This window comes from Ruditapes philippinarum, unplaced genomic scaffold (assembly GCF_026571515.1).
Source record: "Ruditapes philippinarum isolate M1 unplaced genomic scaffold, ASM2657151v2 ctg791_1_1_1_1, whole genome shotgun sequence".
Taxonomy (NCBI): domain Eukaryota; kingdom Metazoa; phylum Mollusca; class Bivalvia; order Venerida; family Veneridae; genus Ruditapes; species Ruditapes philippinarum.
The window spans coordinates 229,420-254,215 of record NW_026861391.1 but is presented as its reverse complement, the minus strand read 5'-3'; the positions used below and the strand labels follow the sequence as shown (position 1 = coordinate 254,215).

At 33.4% G+C, this 24,796-nt stretch overlaps 1 protein-coding gene across 1 annotated transcript; it reads right to left on the bottom strand.

Annotated features, from left to right (window-relative positions):
* Positions 1-218: 218 nt before the first annotated feature.
* On the bottom strand, positions 219-19,844 carry LOC132715468 (uncharacterized). The gene is made up of 13 exons (XM_060698471.1): positions 19,606-19,844; positions 17,733-18,015; positions 16,161-16,249; positions 15,463-15,545; positions 14,293-14,460; positions 12,943-13,145; positions 12,507-12,601; positions 12,032-12,178; positions 11,459-11,546; positions 3,641-3,775; positions 2,874-3,000; positions 1,413-2,110; positions 219-1,070 (listed from the first exon to the last, which is right to left on the bottom strand). The coding sequence occupies exons 2-13, from the start codon at positions 17,986-17,988 to the stop codon at positions 898-900; spliced, it is 2,262 nt and encodes a 753-aa protein (XP_060554454.1). The 5' UTR covers positions 17,989-18,015; positions 19,606-19,844; the 3' UTR covers positions 219-897.
* Between the last annotated feature and the right edge of the window lie 4,952 nt (positions 19,845-24,796).

Sequence of the window (24,796 nt, the reverse complement as noted above, 5' to 3'; positions counted from 1 at the left end):
TTTACATCCAGGCGCATATTGCCACGCATTTGCGGTGCTCATGCTAAGAAGGCATAGCGGTTAATCAGGCGATAAATGCTAACGAACTTGTACGTTAAACTATGTATTTCAATACAAAATACATAGAAATCCGAAACTCTATCTGCAGCATCATTTATTAATTACCCAATACTTAAAGTAAAAGGAACACACTCATGTAGAAAAAGAAACAAATGATATACTTTCATACTTTCTTTATATAAAAAAACATCTTTTAAAAATAAAACACCGTTCTATATTTCAAGGAATTTCATTCTGATTGGTACACATATTTTGCTTTGTTCATATAGGTTAATCACATTGATGTTTTTGGACGGCGTTTCCTTTATATTGGTGTTTGACAAGTAGTTTATTCTGTTCAAAAGTTTATAATCCGTTAAATAATTTGATTGAAATATTTTTACTGCGATTTCCTGTCTAAATGTTTGTTTTGTTCACTTGAGCACCGCTGGATAAGACGGACATTGATATAAATGTACTGACCTAACGACTATATATTACCCCATTCTTTACAAGTACTTTTCTGTTGAATGCAAATTATGCTTACATGTCATTTGAAACAATATTTTGTGACGGTAGAAGTAGTTTCGCAGAATAACAGATACCGCACTATTTTAATTATCAGATGACGCACTTAGTTAATTCAGCAAACGATCACTTACGTAGTGAGTCTTTTCATATTTTGTTAATCTAGATAGTCAAATAGCCACAGTTTCCTACTCCTGGTTATTCATTTATCTCCGTTTACTCCATATCTCCGGATTGATCAGTGTTAATTCCGTACCGTTGTCTGACAAATCAAGTACCTGAGATTTGAGTTTGAGCTTTGAGAATGTTTTAAGTATCGGACCCTGGACATTAATTCATCTCCATTTCTTCTATATCTGTCGCTGACTTAAATACTACTTCCAAAGGTTGTCTAAGGACCCAAGCCCTCATAACTTTTTCAAGAGTTTCACAATCCTCAAGTTCGTTTTCTTTTCTGTACGTACGTCGTTTAATAAAGACTTTAGTTTTAGTGGTTTCATCTCCTGTAATAGCAGAAGGGAAAATAAAACTTGATCTATTTGTGTCATTTATTGAAAGAATGGTTCATAATGTTGTAGACAAAGTTTAAGTGGGACGTATTTTTTAATCAATATCCCTTTGACTTAACTTACATTTGAGTGTATTAGAAAGTTTTCACTAACACAATTAAACAAACTACATTTAGTATTTCTTTGCTTTGGTTATTTTTTGCACATGTCCTTATTACAATTTTTATTTTCTAATTCATTTAAAATTCTAATGGCACAATAAAACATCATTGTTATAACTGTAAAACATAATAATAGACAGCTATTGAAATAAAATTAAAAGTTAATTTTTCTTACGGTTGAATTCTTGTAAAAGCATTTGTTCTAACTCCTCTATATCCTTTATGTAGGAGAGTGGTATAACGTGTTCTGTTTTTGTTTCACACTCCGTAAAATCAATTTTTACTTCTTCATCAGTGTGAAAGGCAATGTTTGTATGATCATTAAGAGAGATCGTTGGCGTTCCCTTAGTACGTTTCATGTGTTTTTTGATATACTCGAACAGACTTGAAACTGTGATAAAGTCTGTATTCTGTCTCCAAAAGTCCATACAAGCCGTACAATGTATGTTACATTTCATTCCCTCCGACCTCGCTTTCAATCCATCGATGAAGTGTTTCGTAAATACACTGCCATTCTTTGTAAAGTCAGCCTCCTCGTTTGATCCACAAGCATTAATTTGAATATATTTTCTCTGATCGTTAGTAAAAGCTAATGTTGGTGGAAAGCATCTGTCTAAGAATATGTACAGCATTTTAATGTTTTTCAAACGCTCCAATTCTATTTTGAATTCGTCTACAGTAAAGCTATCTGAATCACTGTCACTGCCAAGTACGAAACGATGGTTTTCTTTCTCACCGTGGCAAGAGAAATAGATGAGCAAGGTATCGATGTCCGAGCGTTCGCTAAAACTCACGATGTGTTCTTTGACCTTTGGCCACAACTTTTCATTGTCCTCTTGCTTATTAGGTGTTACTGTACTGATATTATCCTCGCTGAAAATATATTCGTCAGCTATTAATGAAACTTAAAGACAAATTCACCATTTTTTCATGTATAAATGTTGAATGCTTCTTAAGTCTGTGTTAAGGGCTTGGACGGTTGATATCATTTACCACTTACGCCTACTTAAAGGCTGACTCAAAAGCCAAACCTAATTTTAAGTTTTGCAGTTTGGGGCTATTAAGGTTTTTATTTTTAATAAATCCAAGAAAATTCAATGTATGCTGAGTGAAAGACAAATCCATGTATTTTTTCTATCACCTTAGACACAAACGCTCCTAAAATACTAGACTACTCCAACAAAAAACACAAGGAAAAAAAGACAAATTGTGATTTTTTTTCTTCAGTGGCAAATGTTTACAAAAGGAATTTTGAAGTTATAGCTTCAGTTAGGTATTCATTTGTATTTGTTTTTTTTCTTAATATAAACTGACACTGTTAAAGTCAAATAGGAACTATACAGCTTTTCTAGTGGAGGGAGACCTTAGGTGCATCTCCGTACGAGCGAGTACATGCATAGAACCACCCATCTCCCCTGGCGGGGTTCGTAACTACAACGAAGAGGTCTCAGTGGTTTAAAGTTAGTTAAAGATTCAATCAATGCACAAACACACATTTTCCAGTTTGACAGTGAATCACCACTTTTGAAAGCGGACAAAGTGTGATTTTTTGTAATTAAGGTCTAGCTATTTTAATTTCTAGCTCTGGCACACAGACATTAATCCTAATGACAATTATGATTATTATTGTTAAAACCTTATTCCAATGATTCGTGGTGCCTTCGATGATATAAGTTTTTCTATTTCTTTGATGTCATTTTCAAGTGGAGCAACATTGGTTTTTCTATCGATTCCAGCTACTAACAATGCCCCCCATCGATGTCCTGAAATTAGACAGACATACACCATCATGTTTATATGAGTAGCATTGAAATTATAACACATTGCAGTAAATATCAAGGCATCATGCCATTGAGTGGGGAAAATTGAAGAACATTGATTTTGAAAATGTCATTTAATATACTGAGAGAGACGGTTGCTGTTTTAGCCGGCATGAGCACAAAGTACTCATTAATAAGCTTGTCGTTTTCCACAGGTTTTTTTTAAACAGAATCATCTTCTTATCAATTATGTGGAATTCAATTTAATTTCACAGGAATGACCCTTACGATGTTTCTTCGAAAATATATATATATTGACCTCAAGGTCAATTGACCAAGCCCCAGGAGGTCACTTACTGTATATACACATATTTAGGAACACACTTAAGACTTCTTGTGTGTAACTACAATGCCCAGAGCTCGGATATTTTCTATGCACCACATCATTGCCTTGTGAACGTATACATCAGTTTTATAAAAAAATGCCCATTAAGTAAAATAATGGACCAATCGTTGGATGTTGGTGCGCAAAAAAAGAGCGTTATACCTTTGCGATCTTTAGCCATCGTGACCCATGTTTTTTTTCGTTTGACTTGGATTGTATTATAGTTATCTGAAAAAGAATAGATAAAAACAATGTTACCTATAACGGGAGTTAATTCTTTGCCACAGTAGCATGCTATTGGGTTCAAAAAACTGTTCTTTTCACAGGCTATGCATGCTTGTATTTTCATTGTACAGTTGGGTAGATGTGACTGTGTCATTGAAGATTCTCTTGCTGAAATATGAATGAAACGTCTGTTTTTTCTGCTTAATAAATCATTTTTTAAAACAATTTTTAAGCTAGATATTCATATAAATAGAGTAAAAGGAAATCCCTCAAGAACGTCATAAACGCCAAAAACGTAAATTGTTGCATGCAAAAAATTTGAGTATGAAAATAAAATATGAACTTTATTATTGTTGATTTAACGCAGTTTTATCTTATATAAAATGTGGAAATAAAATGTACAGGCAGGCTATACGTCGGCATATGTGTATGACTGTATGTGTTATCATATAAAGTATGGGACGTCCGTTGCAGAGTAATTAATGTCGTTGACTTCAAACCACTTGCCTCTCAGCTCCGAGAGTTCTAGCCACAAAAGTGGCGTCAAAGTCTTCATGTGAGAAAACTATCAAGCTAGCTATTGGAATGTCGGTTGTTTTACTCAGGTGTCCGTTTGTGTCTGAAATAATGTAGAGAGGGGCACATGAAATATTCCTTAACAAGTAAAGCTGGAAAGTTGCCATATGTCCTATTTTGTGTTATTGCGACGTAAAACCCAGCATAGAAATATAAAAGACGGTTATCTAATCTTAATATAATTTAATGATTTAAAATCTCGAGGAAGGGTGATCCTCGGCAGAATTAATCGCAACAAAATAACTTGAAAATTGCAAAATCTGTTTGATTGAGTCTGTACATGATGGCTTATGAATAAGTGCAACATCTCACACGCCCCGTAGCACCAGCTTGTGCGGTACTCAATATTCAACATTTAAAAAAGCCAGAATCAATTATCCCGAAGGACCAGAAAAATATAACAACACTGAAGCGAAGTACGGGCAACTTTTTAAAGACTGCCACACAAAATCCTCGTTTTCTTTGAAAGGGATTACATTTTGTTCAAAAGATATGAAGTAATATTGATGTTTTGTAAGAAGCATCCATGTAAACCATAACCTTTTACCTTTATAGACCATTCATCTCGTTATCGGACAAAGGACATGTTCATGCTAAGTGCAAATCATTATTTGTGTCAGGTGATAAACAAATCACACGTCAAGGGCGGAATGGTAAAGAGAATAACGAATGCCTGAGAAATGCATGGAACAGAAAACAAAGAAATTAGGGGTTTAAACTTAATAAAGCATTTAACAAACATGTTTAATGAGTTATATAATCACTTTACTTATGATTAAAAAGAATGCTTTGACGCAACACACACGATGAAATTATTTGACATTTAATTACCAGTGGATCCTTTGAACAATTCATTTGCTTTCGCTGAAGACAAATGAAACACAAAATGTCAAAGTGGAATTACGAAAATCCGTAAATTTGTTTGTGCTTTTTCAAGATAAGTATTACAGCCCCCAAGCGGTAAACAAGAAACTTTATTTGTACCAACACAATGAAAGTTTTACTATATAAACTACAGTCTTCCTATTTTTGTTCGAGGATTAGTTTACAATCAGAGACATATATTAAACAATTTAAAATTGATACACGCAGAAACAATATTGTTGTTGATAAGCACCACTTTTTCTCTAGGGAAGATAGATTGGAAAAAACAACAACTGTTTTATGTGTGTTAATTTGGTGTGGATACAGAGAATACGAGATGTTGATACTATGAGTTTATTTCTAAGACTCTTTAACAATATGTAGTCAATTGGTCAGTACACAAAGTAGGCGGAGCCAAAGGTACTGCATACAATATATATTTAATGTAGAATTAAATATGAAACAATATATATTTAATGTAGAATTAAATATGAAACATCTCCCTTCTTTTTAAAAAAAAAAACAACAAGAAATTTCTAAAGAATCTCAAGGCAAATAAGGTTGATATCACTTGTATCTGATTTATCTTAATGTTTTATTGCCATGATAATGTTCTCAGTCCTATTCCTCAACAGATGTTGTAAAAATGTCAGCAAATTATATATGGCTTATCTGTGAGGTAGAATGTCGATTTAATTGATAGCTGATTTCACGCTAGTTCCATGGTGTATCATTACACTAATAGTCACTATAAATTCACACCGACCTTAAGAATGATAATATTTGTAGTCTACACGTGTTTCTTTGTACTGTAGAGATAGTTGTATGCAAAACTATACATAAACACATATATTATTTAAAGAGGCAACATAACATTATTAAAATAGCATGTATCAATAATTATTTTCTACAAGGTTAGTTTATGAGGCTTTTTAACAAAACGACCTGATCTTGTTTTATATTCATTGTCTGCATTCTCAGACAGGGGTGATTGAGACAACAGGGGAGTTTTGAGAATTAGCGTCTTGACCTGTTGTCAATATTTTATTGGCAGGGTCATTTGTACCAGGGTTATGAACTTTTGTGTTATAGGATTTAATTTCTAAAGGTGGTTGGTGTAATGTAAAATTTGAACTGTTCTCAGTTTCAGAAAATGGTTGTTCATTTGATTTTAGTAGATGGTATCTGTTTCGTCTATATATTGCACCATCTTTTGTTCTTACATCATAAGATCTGTCATGAACTTTATGTATAACTACTGCAGGTAACCAACTTTTTCTTAGCCTAATTCTAACACCTTCCCCAATTTCTAGAGGTTTGAGGGTTTTAGTTGTCCTGTCATTATAATTTTTGACCTTTGTTTAGCATTTAACATGCTGTCTCTGATAACCTGTGTGTCAGGAACTTTGGGATCAAGTTGCTCTGACATTAATGGCAATGTTGACCTTAACTGTCTGCTCATAAGCAGCTATGCTGGAGATTTTTCACAGGGTGATGGGGCATTGCGATAGCATCGCAAGATAAGGATCTTTTCCTGCTTGTTTTGATTTTGTAAACATATTTTTGACAGTTTTGACAGTGATTTCTGCCAAACCATTGCCTGATGAATGACCTGGGGATGATGTAACATGAAAAAAAATCATACAGTTTTGTGAACTGTAAGAAACTTTCTGCACTGTAACACGGGCCGTTATCTGAGTATAATACTTCAGGTATTTCATGTCTGCTAAAGAAGCTTTTTAATTTGTTGATGACTGTACTAGATTTTGTACTTGAAATTTGACTAACTTCAAAGTACTTGTTGTAAGCATCAACTAATAACACATAATCTGAATTCTTCCAATGAAAGAGTAGCACAAATTTGCCACGGCCTATCAGGTATTTATTTGGTCTCAAGGGTTCCTTCGGGCTTGAACACCTATGCTCTATACATATTGGGCATTCCAGGACTTTTTTCTTTATGTCTGTGGCCATATTTGGCCAAAAGAGCACGTTTCGAGCTCTATTTAAGCATTTTTCTACACCTAAGTGCGCATCATGAATAATAGCAAGCATGAGTGATCTGAGCTCTACTGGAACTAGAATTTTAGTATTCTTTAAGATGACACCATCTATAACTGATAATTCATCTCTGAAATTCTAAAATTCCAGGATATTTTGGGGGCAATCTGATCTATTATTAGGCCATCCTTCATGAATAACTGATGAAAGAATTTTCATTTGTGGGTCAGATGTGGTTGTTAATTTAATTTTTGGTCACTCACTGGCAAGTTCGACATAATTGTGTGTACATGTGTTTCTAGATTAGCCGATTCGACAATTTCTAGGCATGTGTCTGGTAAGAATTTCCAAAGACAAAGTATCTGCTAGGGGTATATCTTTCCCGGGGATGAAAACTACATAAATATCATACGGCTGCAAATGCAGTAATATGCGCTGCAGTCGTGGAGGTGCTAAGTTCAAGCCTTTCTTCCATATAGCTTGGAGAGGTTTATGATCACTTTGACATGTAATAAAGTTTAACCGTTAATGTATTGGTGAAAAAATTTTGCATCCGGAAAGGATAGCGTAAGAATTCCTTTGTGATTTGCGCATAATTGACCTCACTAAGGGGTAATGACTTTGATGCAAAACCAAAACTGGTTTACCCTCCTGCATGAGTACTGCAGATAAACCATACTCGGACGAGTCGACTTGAAGGGTAACTTCCTTATTTGGGTCAAAGTAAGAGAGTATTGGACCAGGGCTTTGTGTAATAATGCTTTTAACCTGCTGTAGGGCATTTTCCTGGGGTGCATCCCAGCTAAAATCTACATCTTTAGAAAGAAGCTGTCTCATGGGTGCTGTAATTTCAGAGAGTTTGGGTGCAAATCTCTGTAAGTATGTCACCATGCCTAGAACTTTTTGCAATTCCTGTTTAGAAGTAGGAGATGGCATCTCTGCTATGGCCTTGACCTTTGCAGGATCAACTTTTAAATCTTGATCAGTAATTAAGTGGCCAAAGAAAGGTAACTCTGTTTTCCCTCTTTCCGTTTTTTCGGGATTGACCTTGATGCCTATTAATCGGCATCTTCTCAAGAGTCTGTCCAGATTATGGTCATGTTCTGTCCTATCTTTGCCGTAAACAACAATGTCATCAACAATTGTTCTTACTACTGGCAAATTTTCCAGACACCGTTCCATTTTTGCACAAAATGCATCATTTGCATTCTTTAAGCCATATTGGAGTCTTAGGATTCTGTATCTTGCAAAACAACTGTTAAAAGTTGTCAAGTAAGATGACTTTTTTGTTAGTTGGATAGACCAATAACCTCTACATGCATCTAATTTTGAAAACACATTAGCATTTGACAAGTCGGGCAATATGTCGTCAATTGTCCTATTAGGGTAATGGGGTCTTTTGATGGCATTGTTTTAGATCTTTCGGATCTAAGCATAACCGTAAAGAGCCATTAGGTGTTTCTACTACAACTAGAGCTATTACCCAGTCTGTAGGTTCTGTGACTTTCTTAAATAATACCTAAGTTTTTCCATTCTGTCAAGCTCTATTTTAAGTTTGTCACGAATGGCAATAGGAACTCTGCGTGGAGGGTGAACTACTGGTGTGACATTGTCACGCAACTGTATTTCAAATTCCCCTGGCAGTTTTCCTATTCTGTTGAAAACATCTGAGTATGTATTGAGCCCTTGCTTCTTTGTAATAGGCACTGTGCACGTATAAGACAGTACTAACTTAATTAAGTTTAACTTCAGGCATGTTTGAAGACCTAGAATGGGGCTTGAATGTGTATCTACTATGTAAAACTCTTCTGTAGAAATTTGACCTTTATATGTACAAGGGAGATTGTTACAATCATCGAATTTGAGACCTTATTTGCCTAATGATCTGAATATTGACACTGGGAGACCTGAGCTCCTGTATCAATTTTCATATTAAGTTCTGTTGAGCAGACTTTGACCTTAGCAAATGCTTGATTTGTTGTGCTGTCATGCTCAACTGTATAGACATACATGTCATTATTATGAGGGGGTAGGGAACAATCAAGATAATTTGTGTTAAAATGAGTTACCTCATTAACATTTTGGCTTCCTAAATCATGTTTTCTTTTCCTACACACTTTTGCGAAATGATTAAACGTTGTACAGTACATTTGAACCTTGGCTGGGCATGCATCACGTTTAAAATGGTAAGTCCAACAGTTATTACAGTTATTTGTATTTCCAGTAGGTACTCGTTGATTTGTTCTAGTGTTGTGTTTGCTGCCATCTGTCTTCTCGCTTTGCGTCCGAAACTGCTTAAATGGTGCTGCTGCTGTTGCTGCTGAGGATTTCCTGACTGCATTGATGGATTGGGCTTGGCCGCTTATATCCCTTAGCTGTGTCTGACTTAATGCATAAGTGCGAGACAAGTCAATACATTTTTCAAGTGTCAAGTTTGATCCTTCATTGGTGAGTTTCTCTGTTATCTGGTGGGAACGTACACCAAATACAATGTGATCACGTATCATCTCGCTTTGTATCTCGTCTGCATAGCCACAGTCCTTTATTAGTAATTTTAAATCTGTGACGAACTCCTCAAAGGTCTGTCCTTCAGATTGTATACATGATTTAAATTTATACCTTGAGTAAATGTGATTCACTTTGGGCGCACAATATGTCTCGAAACCTTGATAATATGTCTGAAGCAGTTTTCTTTGTTCAGCTGTAACTGTCCAGGTTGAAAATATTTGGCGACCCTTCTCACCAACCCATAGCATTAAGTAATTGCACTTTGCCTCCTCTGTTTTCTTTTCTAGCCCTCCAAACATAAAGTCACAATGTTCTTTAAAATTCTTAAATGCAGTTGGCAAGTCTCTAGCTTCCCAGTCCATTCTTGATGCTGAATCCATCTTTTTACAATGGTTATAAATCCAAAATACGTTTAATTTCTGTTATTTTAATTGTTATTATTATAAATAATTAAATCCTTTTATTCTGACACCATGTTTTATGTTTGTTGAATTTGGTGTGGATGCAGAGAATACGAGATGTTGATACTATGAGTTTATTTCTAAGACTCTTTAACAATATGTAGTCAATTGGTCAATACACAAAGGAGGCGGAGCCTAACAATCAAGTTTAAAGGTACTGCATACAATATATATTTAATGTAGAATTAAATATGAAACAATATATATTTAATGTAGAATTAAATATGAAACAACAACAACACAAATTCAGTTTGTAAGGATACACTTTTAATGTATTGGTGAACGCTGAAAAATTAATATTTTTGCCTTTGAATATACACATGATGGTTTGTACTAGTGAGACAGGAAATAAACACCAGACTTTATATGAGGACTGTCAATGCTATGACTCTGATCCTATCTAGATCCCATGTCAGTTGTATTTTAAAAAAAATGATTCTGATGCCTAATGCCCTCGTCTTCACACAAAACTACATGTATTTCAAAATATACATTTTTGTTATCATGACGCGCAATATTATACCTAAGTATGTTAATATCATGTAAAGATACTTATTTTATTTTTGCTCTTCCCTAGTGGTGTAGTTAATTTATGTCACATATGTAACAAATACAAATGTAAGATTGAACATGTCTGACATGTAACCGATGACAGACGTTTTAATCAGGTTTAACCAAAAACAGTGAACTTTAAACAAAATATAAAAGATGTGACATAAAGTTGGACAAAGCAAAGTTCAAGTTCTGACTTCATGTATCAACAAGGAAAACATATTTATGATTAGTGTAAAACAAAAGTAACAAAAATACATTTGCAAGGCATCTGATAAAATTGTAAATGATATTGACTTGAAAGTAATTACATTTTACTTTGAACTATTTCAGTTGTAACAGTTTACATGTATACAAAAACACATAAACTCGTACAATATAACACAGCATATATGGTAGGCAATGAATAGTATGGAGGTGTCAAAAGAGACTCTAAAGTGGATGGAGGGGAGGAGAGTGGAAAAGAAAACCTTCCCTCAGCTTCTCACTTTCTTTGTTCACTTGTTAGCGGGCGGATGAAAACAACAGAAATATAGGTAATAAACCAAAGGGAGAACAATACCAACAAGTACTAAAACCCAAGAACAGTCAGTGCTCCTAAACCAAGAATAAAACAAATATTATAACATCTAGCAAATATAAACTACTTTATCTCATCACAATCTATGAAGTGTTGTTTTATTAACATCAATGGCATGCGCTAAAACTACGTTCCATCATTGCTGTTTTCAAACGGCTTTTCGAGAGCTATTTATAAGGCGTCAGTGATGTTCGCTTCTAAAATTAGAAGATTTAACCTTTAAAAAAAGTTGAAGGCCGGTTTAAGTAATACCTTGAATAACGAATCTGAATTAAATAAATCGTTTTAATATCAAAGTTTAAAACTTACCTGCTGGATTTATGAGGCATAGATGACAATTTGGATAATTTTCCGGAACCTGTAAAATGTTCGCTCCATTAAAGTCCTTCCAAAATGTCTGTTAAAACAAAAAAAATGTCAGAGGTTAATAATAATTAGTTCAAGCATAATTGAAAACAAATACTTTTGTTGGTCACCCTAATATGTACTTATATTTTTCAAATGTTTGAACAAATATCTTTGTGATTTTGAACAGTTTAAATTTATTAAAGAAACCCAGAAAGAAAATTTGCTGCTTAAGATGTAAATATGCATGTTTTGGATAAATTTTTTGTGCAGTTAATCTGTTTGATTTCGATAACACAAGGGCATTGGGAAAGAACATCGGTCCCATAAAACGGCTACAAAGAAACTAAACTGTGTTTTATTCTACGGCTAGCTAGAATTATCAAATTTAAGAAACAACCTTGTTAATTTTATTCGCAGTTTTACATTAAAATATCATTCATTGGCTAAATAAACATAAACTTAATTAATTGAATGTAACAGAATTAAGTTAAAAAAATCGGTCATATTATTGCTTTTACATTGTAGTAGCCTTACCTTTAAAGGGCCAACAACTTGTTTATCGAATTCTCTTACATTCCATTTGTTTGCTTTTTCAACATCCAGGCATTTACATGCGATGGCGTTCAGTTTATTAATAAGTGGACCATGATCAATAAGTGAATCATTTCCCCATATTCTTTGCTGTAAGGTATTACAAAGAATAATGAAAGAAATAAAGAATTTGCCAAAAGATGAATTTGACCGTCATTATACGCGGAACTGCTTAGTCTCGCTATTAATCAACTGTGGCATAACAATGACAACACAGATTTTGATAAAACTATCTAAAATAGCCCTATCTGATCGAGAATTAAATGATAAGGGTATTTAAAATTGTTATCATAGCTATTGTTATCATTGTTAAAAAATTGTGTATTAACCTCATTTATTTTAAATAACATTACTTTACAGTAAGAGATACAAGTACTCATTTACAGGTTTTTTTTTATAAATATAAATGATATCTTACATCTACGTTTTTAGAGACTTGTTCTTCTGACATATGCTTCAAGTATAAGTTATTGATTCCCGATGGTCCGAGGCTAGTCAACATCTCCCTAATAACTACATAAATAAATCGAGGGGAAGAATACAAAGATACGTTTTTACTTCATAACATCCAAATATTCATCAATACAAGCCTTCTAATATAAATAAACATCGTTAAATTGATATGAAATGTGGTATAAACAAAGATATACATTTCACCTCACATAAATTTTACATGTTCCTAAAGAAATGACATAACTTTGAAATACCCCCTATTCATCCGTAGTTACTTGCTTTTTCCTCAAATTTGTTGAAGTGTATTCAAATGAAAGTTTGATTACTAACACATAAAAGGAGGCATTTCATAAGACATTTCAGCTTCCTTTATCATGTTTATTGAAATTATTTTTACTTACTGACAGCAAAGCTGTAATAATCCACGAACTCTGTCGATTTTTCCCCTTTTCCAACATTAGGGTGGGAATATGCCAATCTTTCGCTTCTTGTCCCTGAAACGTCACTTTTTTCCCTTGCCAATCCAAAGTCAATGAGGCGAGCATTATATTCATTGTCCAAAACAATGTTTTGAGATGATATATCTTTGTGTAAAATAACATCCCTGTAACATTATATACATATAAATATCGAGCCCGTTCAAACCGACACAGCTGAAATACAGTCTTAAAAGTTATCTAGTGTAAGTCTAGATCAGACCTTATACTGAAACGGTATCAGAATTTAGAAGAAAGGAAAACTGTCATTTCTGATACTTTAATGGGCTTGGGTTTGCATGTTCATCCTACCTTCTACGAATTAAAAATGTATAATGATTAAATCTGGTGGCCTTTCACGCTCTTCTGCGTTGTCCATGGAAATTACTTTAAAAGGATACTTAGGCAAATGAATGACACAAATATTAAATTGAAATCATGCTATAATGACTTTTTAAAAGTCAAAGCATGAATTTCTGTATACATACTATATATTTTCGGCTTGAAGCGTAATAATATCTTTTTATGTTGAACGAAATTAAGCCGTCGCTACGACGGAGTCATCAAGTAGTTTTAAAACAAGTCATGTATATTGAAAAAAATCTGGAATCACAATGGCAGTTATAATTGTGGACAATGTAACATTGAAATGAGTCTATTTAACAGGAACCTTAACGTTTTAAATTTAAATGCTCTAACCTAACCCACGTGTGTCAAGTTAAGAAACCACAATTTTATTCTTTATATGGAGAAAAGTTTTGTTCCTGTGACTGTTTAGTGTTTTCATATCGCAGACATTTATTAAATATTGAAAGAAAAATTCAAATTGAAAAATGAGTTTGCCTCTGTCTCACTGTATTTTCTCCTTGCATGATTGAAATAAAGGGAAATATTTAATCAATCAGTACTCAAAGTGAACAAATGAAATGTTGAATTCGAATTATCTCAAATACTTTGTTGCAGTCATCATTATAATATGGTTGCAGGGTTACCGTATTCAATGAACACATTCTAACTTCCGCGTCGAGTTCTTACTTATCAATAAAAGTCCGTCATATTGGTTAATGGGTGACATTTTAAAAGGTTTAAGTAATTTCATAGGACAACGAATAATGGTGAACAGTGAAACTGTTAGTTTACAGACAGTAACCTTAAAATACTGATGAGGTTTTTGAACATATTCCTTTTTGCACATATAAAAAGGACGGACTGACTTGTGAAACTCATCGCACCCACCTTTTCAGACAGGCAAAAGTTGGAATCTAGATAATATACCTCACGTCTGGTACACCAGTGTGAATGTACTTCAAAGCCAATGCAATTTGTAGGAGGATTCTCACTCTTGTCATTGCATTTAAATCTTTTCCTTTCGTTTGAATTGCTGTCCTAAGATCACCGTTGCTGAAATATGGCGAGACAAACCACACTTCTTCTTTTGATTTTCTAGAAAATATTAGGTAAAAAGATCATACTCTTATTAAAAATTAAATATACGTTACAGTGTGTAATGATATAATTCATCTTTTGCACGGAAACGTTTTCCTTTTCATATAACTTATATGCTAAGGAAGGTTTCAGAACGACATTTTTGTTGTGCTTGTGGTATATTTAGTTCATTTTATTCGGCTATTTTCTAGTTGGGTGGTTCAAGTATTTCTCACTTGAATACTGCTTAATCCTTAATCACCCTTTAGGATATGTGGCCGTCCGTCTTCTTTTAATTTGTCTTTTGACAGCTTATCTGTGATATGCAGGATTTATAACCTCTGTTCGCATTGAAGGCTTTTCAAAATTTTATTTAGTCCCCCTATTGTTTTCTCGTTAAGAGCACACATATTCTTTTACCATGCTCCGCTTTTCATGGAATGACACCAATGTGTCACATTGAAGGTTCCATTAATAACTGCCGTATGAACGCATCTGTGGATGCTCCCAAATTCCAAATGGAACCATTTCATGTTAAATGTTGACTACCGCTTATGTCTGTGCCAGAGGGCGTGGACGGTAACTTGCACTTTCTTTTACCGTCCATGAACAGGCTCAATCAAACAGAGCCTGCAAAATTGTCGGTTTGTGTGTTCTTTACGGATTCTTTATTGGTTTCTATTTAATCCAAATGAACCCTTTATGACATAAAATCTGAACTTGAAAACTACCTCACCAAGACATTCTTGTTAAGAGTTAGAAAAGACGGGTGTTGTTCTTTAAATTGCGTTTAGGAAAGCAAGGCGGTCGGTAGGCTTATTACCACGTAACAAGTCCCTCATCAAAATGATCATTTGCTTTGGCTATATTTGGGCCATTTTGTATTTTGAAAGTAAGTCTGTCTTGCATGTAATATCGACTAGAGAAACAGATCTTTGAAATTGGCAAACTACCTTTGAAACAATTAAACTGAAACAGTGAACTAAAAACAAGAATAAAAAAACGAAAGTAGATGATTACCTATCCTTTTTTCCTACCGGTTTATCAACAACAGATAATAAAGGCAATATGAATGGATGTACAACCTTAGATGTTATCATTTCCTGTAATAGAAGATATAAAAAGTTTATAATGTCTGTGTTTTGTTCAGAGTTATATTTGCTTAAACAATTATCATATTATTAAGATATTGTTTTAAGTGCATAGAACTGGAGTCATCTAATACTGGGCAGGTGACCAATAATATTTTTTACCAATTGTATGGTCAAATATAAACGAGTGTATAACACAAGGCATAAGGCGATACTTATATTGCAAACAAACCTGCACGGTCGTCCAATCCCACCTGTCATTGCCATTTGAAATAAACTTAAGATATAGAATAACATCAGCAACGTAAATAAAAATGCAAACCTCACAAAAGGAATGAGACAACACCACGCATCTCTACACATTGGTCAGTTAAATGAGTGTAAGGAGTTGGAAAATCATTTTATTCAACTAGATTACGAAATCTGCATCAATTTATTATCTTAAGAATTTTGTTATTTGCAGAATTATCAAGCAAGTGAAGGAGAAATTTTGCCAAAATATTCATTTTTATGATATAAATTCATGGTTGGTGTTATAGGTTTGATTGCTTAAATGGTACGGGCATATTGTTTTCCACTTAATATAATTTTGCCATTTATAAAAAAAACCCTGTTAACTACATGTACCCTTCGGATTGATGTATGGTTAAAACCCTTCTTCCATGGTATCTTTTTAACAACAACGTCGATTCCAAAACCCTCGGACAGCTTTGAACCTGTAGAGAAGACATAATTTGCGATAACTTAAATTAACTTAAACGATTTGTAGTCAGTAAATATACAAGCATCTTTGAAATTATGTGAATAATTGTTGCTGTAAAATAAGCGGTGAGTTGCATACCTTTACTTAATAATTACATAATAAATCTTTTTTAATTTTATTTTCTTTGAAACACGGGACATTGAACAAAAGTGACAGGATCTTATTTAGTGGTCTAAATCCTATTTATAATCTTCAACCTTGGGTTTATCTCTGTTCTGATTGGTGCTTGTTAAAATTACTCACTCAAGTAGAGCGCGGCTTACAATGCTTTTAATGAAGACATTTTGGTTTTTATATGGAAAGGTTTTAATTATTTGCAGGTTACTTTGGTAAGCATTTTATTAGTTTTATGTATTCATATTTGCATTATACTTTATTCTTCATGTGGAGTTGTTAGCAATTAAGTAAATACTTTCTTTAAGCGTCTTTGACTCATTTTAGTTATTTACATAAAGCGATTATACATGCACTTCAAAATGGCAGTATTTACTCAAACAATTATTAATAATAACATAACAACGTCACATTTGAGAAACCTGTGCACATGATTCTTATTTTGATTGCAGTTTAACAGTTGAAGGGAATATTTGTGCGGTTCACGGGTATGTAAGCAGGTTCATAACTTGGTAAGTTTATAAACAATGTATTTGTGTATTGTGTTAAATGGTAAATACCTTTTTGTATAAAATATTGAGATATGTGGATAATGACACAGGGCCAAAACACCATTTTTGGGGAAGGGGCGGTAGCCTTTTTCTTGGGGAAAATATACGTCATTTTCACACTTTGGGAAAAGGGGTCTCAAATTAAACACAAACTTTTAACAAGTTCTTCAAAATAGAAAAGCAAAAGCACTGGGAAATACTTATAAGGCAGTAAAAGACCTTAAATCAACACCATCATTTAATTTTGTTCTAAATTCTATGGGAAATTTCAAAAGAATGGGGAATTTAGAGGACCAAATTGGGGAAAAAAGAGGCAAGTTTGCTTGGTGAAGCAGCCTATATACGGCCTCTACAAAGAGGGTTTTTTTGGCTCTAATAATGTTGATTATATATACTAGTACATATTAAGTGATGAATGATTAATGGACCACTTATTCCGATATACATTGTATGTATATTACTATTTTCCTGATTATGTATTTATAACATTGTTGTTGTAATATATAACAAGGTACATGATGGTTTCAGGTTTTAAGACTGAATTGTGTTATTTGTCATTTGCTTGTATTATGTACTTGCAGGTCACTGTAATGCTGAATACTGCTGTGTACTATTATGATAATTATACTGATATGTATTTGAAGTGAACAGTGACACATATGATATACAATTATGAATAAAAGAAGAACCCAGAAATACTTTGGTTGTAGTTGAGTCCATAAGCTGAGTATTAAATGAAATTATGCATTATGACGAAAACAAAGTTCTTACTTTTAAATACTTTTCCAAATGAACCTTCGCCGACCTCGATTGTGTTATTTCTCTCTAATTCTTCGATGTCTTCGTCTGCAAGTTTAAGCAAGCGACCATCAAATATACACGCATCTTTAGGACGTATGTATGTTTTCGCCGCTTTTCTTTCCATTAGAGGTGAGAATTTCGCTGGACGTTTACTCTTTACGTTATTCTTAGCTTTTCTTTTAGAATAGTCATCTCGATCTATTTCCATGTCAGCTTGATTGTCCATAATGACCTTTGGTAATGATGTGGAAACCTGAAACGAATATCACAAAATATTCCAAATAACTTACAGACAAATATCCGTACTCAGTATTATTAAATGACTAGTCATTTTCCTAGCTGTGATAGTAAAGATAAAATGACAATTACTAGGGCAACTGCTTGTATGTTTGAATCCCGCCAGGAATTCATGTGTGGAGTCTATCCAGCTAACTTAGTGGTTGTGATCGTTTGTGCCTGAAGTAATGCACCAAGGGGCACATGTGGTCTTCCCCATTCAGTAAAGCTAGAAAGGCGAGATATGACCTATACCAGTACTTAGAGTTCAAAACAACCAACCAAAATAACGTTACGTAAATTCCTGCAGGTTATCTGTCTCCATAAATGATATGGCGGTTTGCCTCAACTCTAATGGAAAGTTTGTTAGCACAATCTCAAATATGTTAAATAATAAATTAAAGTAGTATACCCCTAATGCATTAACTCCGCTTTGAAGAGTATTCAAATGAGCTAAAATTAATTATTGTCAACTGCAATGAAACTGAGGGCCGTGGGTTCAAACCCCCAAAAGAGCATTTTTTTCTTTCTATTTTTTTCTTTTAACTTTCTAACAAATCCCTTAATTAAGAAACGAAAATAGGCAAACTTTGAAAACAGCCCCTCATTGTGGTAAATTTTAGGGATATTTTGAATAAGGCTTTTTAAAAAGGAAAATGGTCAAATAAGTTTTTAAAGTGGGTGGGTTAGGGTCACATTTTTATGCACAATAAAACCATTTTGTGCAGAAACAATATTTTTGCTCGTGTGATTTGTTACCTGAATGCTTATGTTTGTTTCTTAACAATGACCAATAGGAATAGATTTCTCAAGTTTCTTCATTTCTGAAAAAAGCCCTTCTAATGGCAAAGTTTAAGTTCAGATAAATGTCCATTACTCATAACTATACGGAAAACTTTGTCTAAATTTAACATACATGGGTCCTTTGGGCATAGAACTGTCCTATCTTGTCTAAATTTTACAGTTCTTTATATTGTCTATTAGGGGTGTCCTATCTTAAAAGAATCATATGCTGTGAAGTTTCGTCCAATACATTCTCCATCATCATCGCTTTGAAATGGAATATGTTACAAGGCTTTCCACGATCACAAATGCCATTTCATTTAAAATAACATTGTTAGTAGATGATTGCGTTGTCAGTTTCAATGCACTTTGAAATCTTGATGAGAAGTTTTATAATTTTGATTTCACAAAAAATTCAAAATCGGATAGACCATCTGCAAAACACCCTTCCCCACCCACTACGTATTACACTTGACCGTCCTATTTTATTTAGTGAAACGAATTAGACGTAACATGAACGCACTTAATAATTTAATAAGAAGCTTATCTTTTAAAGGAAAGCAGTAGCTTTCATGTGTCTATTCCTAATATTGATAAACATTAAGAAAAGCACAAGTTTACTTGGTTCTACTTTCGATTTCGAAAATTAAATAATCGTAAACTTTGGTCGTTTGTAGCAAACCTAAGAAGTATATATGCGTTTTCTATAAAGATATATCAACTCGGAAAATTCCTTCGTTTTATCGGTATAATTTTATAGTGTCAGAAGACTGTAACAACGTACCTAGCTTTCACCTGAATTCTGTGAGCTGCGAGCACCTGTACTGTAACAATCGTTCACTCATCAAGATGCAGCTTTGAAATCAACTGATTTCAACCCAAAGTATTTTCAATGGGTATTAGATGCCATTTATCGTTTAAGTTTGCATAAAGAAGATGTACCTTCTTTATTCTGTTATTATATGCATTTGAAATACACAGGAAACGGACAAATACTGCGCATGCGCTGGACTGGAAGCGTATACAAGTTTACAGTATCGGGTAAATGTGAGATTTTCATGGCGTTGTTATACCCCCGTCTTTACTAAAATGTTGATAAAACTCATTTTTGAACAAATTATAACCTTAAAATGGAAGGGTCTTCGGATTGTTATGTTTGTTTGCTTTTATTTAACTTCAGTGGGATCCGATATACTATTTCACTTAGTTTGATTACACTATTTAATTAACGCAGATCATCTGTCAAATTTATTTATTATTATTAAACATACAATTAAAAAAACATGAATAGCATGTGTCAGAAAAATATTCTATTTACAATAATTGAATAAAAGGGTATTAATATGACAAATCAACTTTGAAACATTGTATTTAATTTGTTATTCTCGTTTAGTTAAAGGGAATCTGATCGAGGAATTGTTCTAAGTTGTAAATTAGATTTTATGAATTATTTAATTGATTGATAATTCTAAAAAAGATAATATAGTAAAATGATTGGTTATGAAAAATCAATATAATAATTAAAAGATTAATAATAATTTCCTGACTTTTTCCAGTTAATTTTAGAATTACAATTGTCGGTCAAAATAACAATTGAATTTTAAAATAATATATAATGTACAATTATAATATATAGTAGTCAACGCAGAGACATAAATATTCTTTTTTACATTTCTTGTAAACATCATAACTCAGTATTGAAATAGCACGTAAAACACAAAAAAGAAGAAGAAAACATTATTCATAAAAGATGTAGAAAAAAAAACATATTAAAACAGACATAAAACAATTATGATCAACATGGTATTATAATCAGTGTCATATTGTCACTTAAGTGTGAACAGGTATCGTTTAAGATGTTTAACGATAGGTACTTCCTTAATAGCGATTATACATCAAGGGACAATAAACAAGTTTGTTGTTGGTCATGCGTTAGACAAATAGATTTTATAACAGAACAAAATTTTATTTATATACGTATATGTACATATGTACATCGTCTTGTTTACAAAAGCTTTGAATAAACATAGTCACATGGCCTGCGAAAACATACAAATTATAAACAACTTTTCTAAATAAATAAACAATGACTTAAGAGGACAAACTTTATGCAAGAAGATAATAACATTTCAATTATGTTAAGAATTAATGATTGTGTTTCTCAACGATAAAGAATGTTTGATATATTTTGATAACTTAATTAAAACAGTTTTATCTTGCGTTGAAAGTAGATCAATAAATTTAAACACAGATGGTCTAACATAATATCATTTTTAAGATACTGCATTCGAAGACTATTATAACAAAGGCATACATATAAAATGATATTCATCTTCTATGTCAAATGTACTGCAACATAAACAATATCGCTGAGCACGAGGTGTATTATTCTTATTGTATCTCCCAGTCTGTATTCTTAAAGGATGTACAGACAATCTTAATCTACAAAAATGATATCTATATTTACGAGACAGAATATCAAGACAACTTTCATAATCAAAATTAAGCTTAAAATTCTTGTAATTAAATAAAACAGGACTGCGTTCAAACGTAGCTGCCAATTTATATATTATAAATGATTGTAATATATCCGTTGCCATTAGTAATCACGATATTACATTTATGACCATAAAACATTAACAATTATAATTATAAATAAACATGTTATAATTAAAAACATATTGCATTTTTTGGCAAAATCGGCATGAAATATCGTCAAACATTTATAACTACTACAATTTCATTGACAAATGCATAACAACACAAAACATATATACATCAACATTATGCACAAAAAGTAAAGTAGAAATAATAACAAATCTTACATATAATATAACACTGTTCATGTATTTTATCATTTCCAAAATGTAAAATAAATCGACACGTAACGTGCTAATGGTAATTTATTATTCATATAACAAAATAGATTATTAGCAAACAAAACAATGCAATACAACAACAACAAAAACAACAACAAAAAACCCCATCAAAATCATACACATTTGTAATTCTGTATTTACTTAAAAAAACAAAAAATCATGAGTATTGAAAAGGGTAGGGTGGTTATGTACATGTACTGTTATTATAGAATACATTTTAATATCATGTAAGTTTTAATTAATATTCTTTTACATTTATATCTTTTATTAAAAAAATAAAAACAACAAAAAACACCTAATATAGTAAACAATTACTAGGAAACAAAATGCATTATATACGAAATTTTCTTTTGTTTTTTAGCGGGGAAAGGGTTGTAATTATGTATTTTTTATACATTGGAAATAAGCTTTTAGCCATAGGTGCATAGTACGTCTTATTATTTTTTATTGTATAATAAAAGTGCTATTTCATGCTGTTTTATGATGTCATTTTATATATATAGATTCATATGTTATATTTTATTATTGTGTCATGTGCTATGTTCCTGAATGTATGAACAAAAAATAAATAATATATCTTATATCAACACTCTTTTTGATCTAGAAAAATCGACTCATTTCTACTTATAATTATCAGAAGCACTGACAGGGCCAGTAAATCCCGGACAAGACCCGAGAGCGAGGCGGCCGGACTGGAGAATAGTATATCCCGATTTAAGTAGAGATTTCATAAGATGTTTTTTCTGTGAAATTGACATTTTTGAAAATTGTTGGCCTAAACAGGTGAGAATTGATTTTGCATCAGCTGATGATCTGGTGGAAATTCCTGGGATTCATCCGTAAGAGTAGCGGAATAATTAAACCAGAGAAATTAGTAAGGTTTTCAAAGGGTTCAGTAAGAAGAGATGCATTTTACAATATTGACTTCAGGGACAATTTATTGCTGATACCTGGTGGTAAATTATCTGATACGCCTGTGTAGGGTTTAAATAACTCCCAAGTATGCCAAAATCAGCACTTCATCCAACTTAGTAATGCCTTTAAATACTATATTAAAGCCACTGAAGCCAGTGGTAAAACCGCAGCCTCTGAGGACTACTAGTATTTCGCACTGACAAATGGAAGCGTTACTGTAGGTACTACCTTAACGCTCCCAGTAAGATACAGCATAGCTTTTCTGCGTTCTTGATACCCATCTCAACAGACTATATAACGTTATCAAGAAGAAGTGTAGGTACTACAAGAAATAGAGATAAACCAGAATCAATCAAGAAGCTCAACAAGACAAAATTGAAACTGTTGCAGGCTCGGTTTGATTATGTTCATCTCTGGCTAACCACTACAGAAAAGTACAACAAAGTGTTGGTACTTCCTTGATTGCGACATGTACAACTCTGTTTATAGTAGGTATCAACCAATTGCAGCACACCATGTCCATAATACAAAAATCTGAAAAAAATGTGATCCCTCGAACGTGTCATGCTCGTACACCTGAAAAGAGCATGCTGAATTATACTGATGTATCCAGAGACTCTGGTTATGGCAGCTCTGATGATGATACAATTGATACTAGACTAGGTCATTGGCATAAAGATGAGGGTCTAGATGCCAGGCGAAGGTGGGCAAGAAATATTAAACACTGTTTAGAAACTTTTCATATGACGAAAAGGGAAATTGCGCCGCGTTTGGTTACGCAGAAGCTTGCGAATTGACAAAGAATGAATTGAATTTCCTCACTGTACAAGAGTCTCACTGGAACAGCTGCATATGTCTATGCGGCCTTGACTGATTGCGAGGAATTGATCAATACAGTAACCATCAAGTAGTTACTAGCTTTTGGTCAGAGATGAATTGATAGGGAATAATGTTGCATGTCTCATACCCTGACCATGAAGGAGGCAATAAATAGTGTATTTTGTATCAAGAGGTTTACCAGGCTATGTTTGGCAAGGCCAAAAGTGAGGAAAGGTGGCACTGACGATGAGCGGCAGTTCAAGACAAATCAATTTATTACAATAACTACTCTCCTGCGCACCGGTCGAATCTTCCACTACCGTTCACATTCTGTATTAAGTAACGGGTAGTTTATTCATTTACTTTTTTGCTAAGGGAGCGTTACAATAGAGAGAGAGTACAGTGGCAGCCTCTGATATTGCCTTAGTCGATAATCTGACCAAGAGAATGCAACAGAAAATAAACAAGAAACTGCAAAAAGAGGTAAATAAAAGCAGCAGAATGTAAACATGATATACCAACCTACCGAACTTTTGTATGTTTCATATGTTAGAAAAGGGCATTAATTTGAGATTACTATAAAGTAGCTGTAAATGAAGGAAACTAGTCGTTAAACAACAGCGGGCCGAGTACAAAAGCCAAGACTCGATCCAGAAATCAAGCTGGTGACGGATCGTAGTTAGATTTTGACGTTACATAAAGAATTGTCCCATTTAAAACTCTGGCGGATTCCAAACCAATTTGCAATCATGTCCCTGACGGCATGAAAAAGGTTTATGCTTTTTTAAACTATCATCCGACAGATGGGCAAAATATTAAGATGCTAATTTAGCTTAATGACCCGTTTGCCAAGGACAAATTTATTTTTGGACATTTTTTGACATCGTTTCTGGCATAATCTCGGGGAGTGCCAAGCATGAAGCGAACGCTGGCAACATTCAGTGAGAAGGAAGAAGCTCACCTGAAGAAAATGCTCTGAGAGTGAGTTATCTAGAATCAACGTCAGAGTGAGCGACATCACTGGAACTCATTCACAATCGAGACGTATGTGCGTTGATGCCGACAATAATGTGATTGTCAAGAATGTTTTTACATTGCCCTTGAGAGCTGATTGCCTTGATTCTTTTGCTGGTAGTTGTGGTTCTTTAAATTAGACGTCAATTCAGCCTACTGGCATGTAAAGATTAAGAAGGAAATCAAAAAAATGCATTTTTAAATAAATACAGTCTGTTTGAATATGCTTAAGTGGGGCTTGCACTATGCAATTCACCAGCCATCTATTAAAGTGTGATAAACTTGGTTTTAATGGTAAGCAGTAGTAGTGTGAGTATGTAAGATACTGACGTGAAAGGGACGGAGGTT

Excerpts from the sequence above, each read along its gene's own strand:
- LOC132715468 (XM_060698471.1), bottom strand. The coding sequence starts at position 17,988 with ATGGACAATCAAGCTGACATGGAAATAGATCGAGATGACTATTCTAAA. Across the intron at positions 3,776-11,458 it reads ATGCCTCATAAATCCAGCAG|CAAGAGAATCTTCAATGACA; the intron begins GTAAGTTTTAAA and ends TTCATATTTCAG. Across the intron at positions 1,071-1,412 it reads GCTTTTACAAGAATTCAACC|GAGATGAAACCACTAAAACT; the intron begins GTAAGAAAAATT and ends CTGCTATTACAG.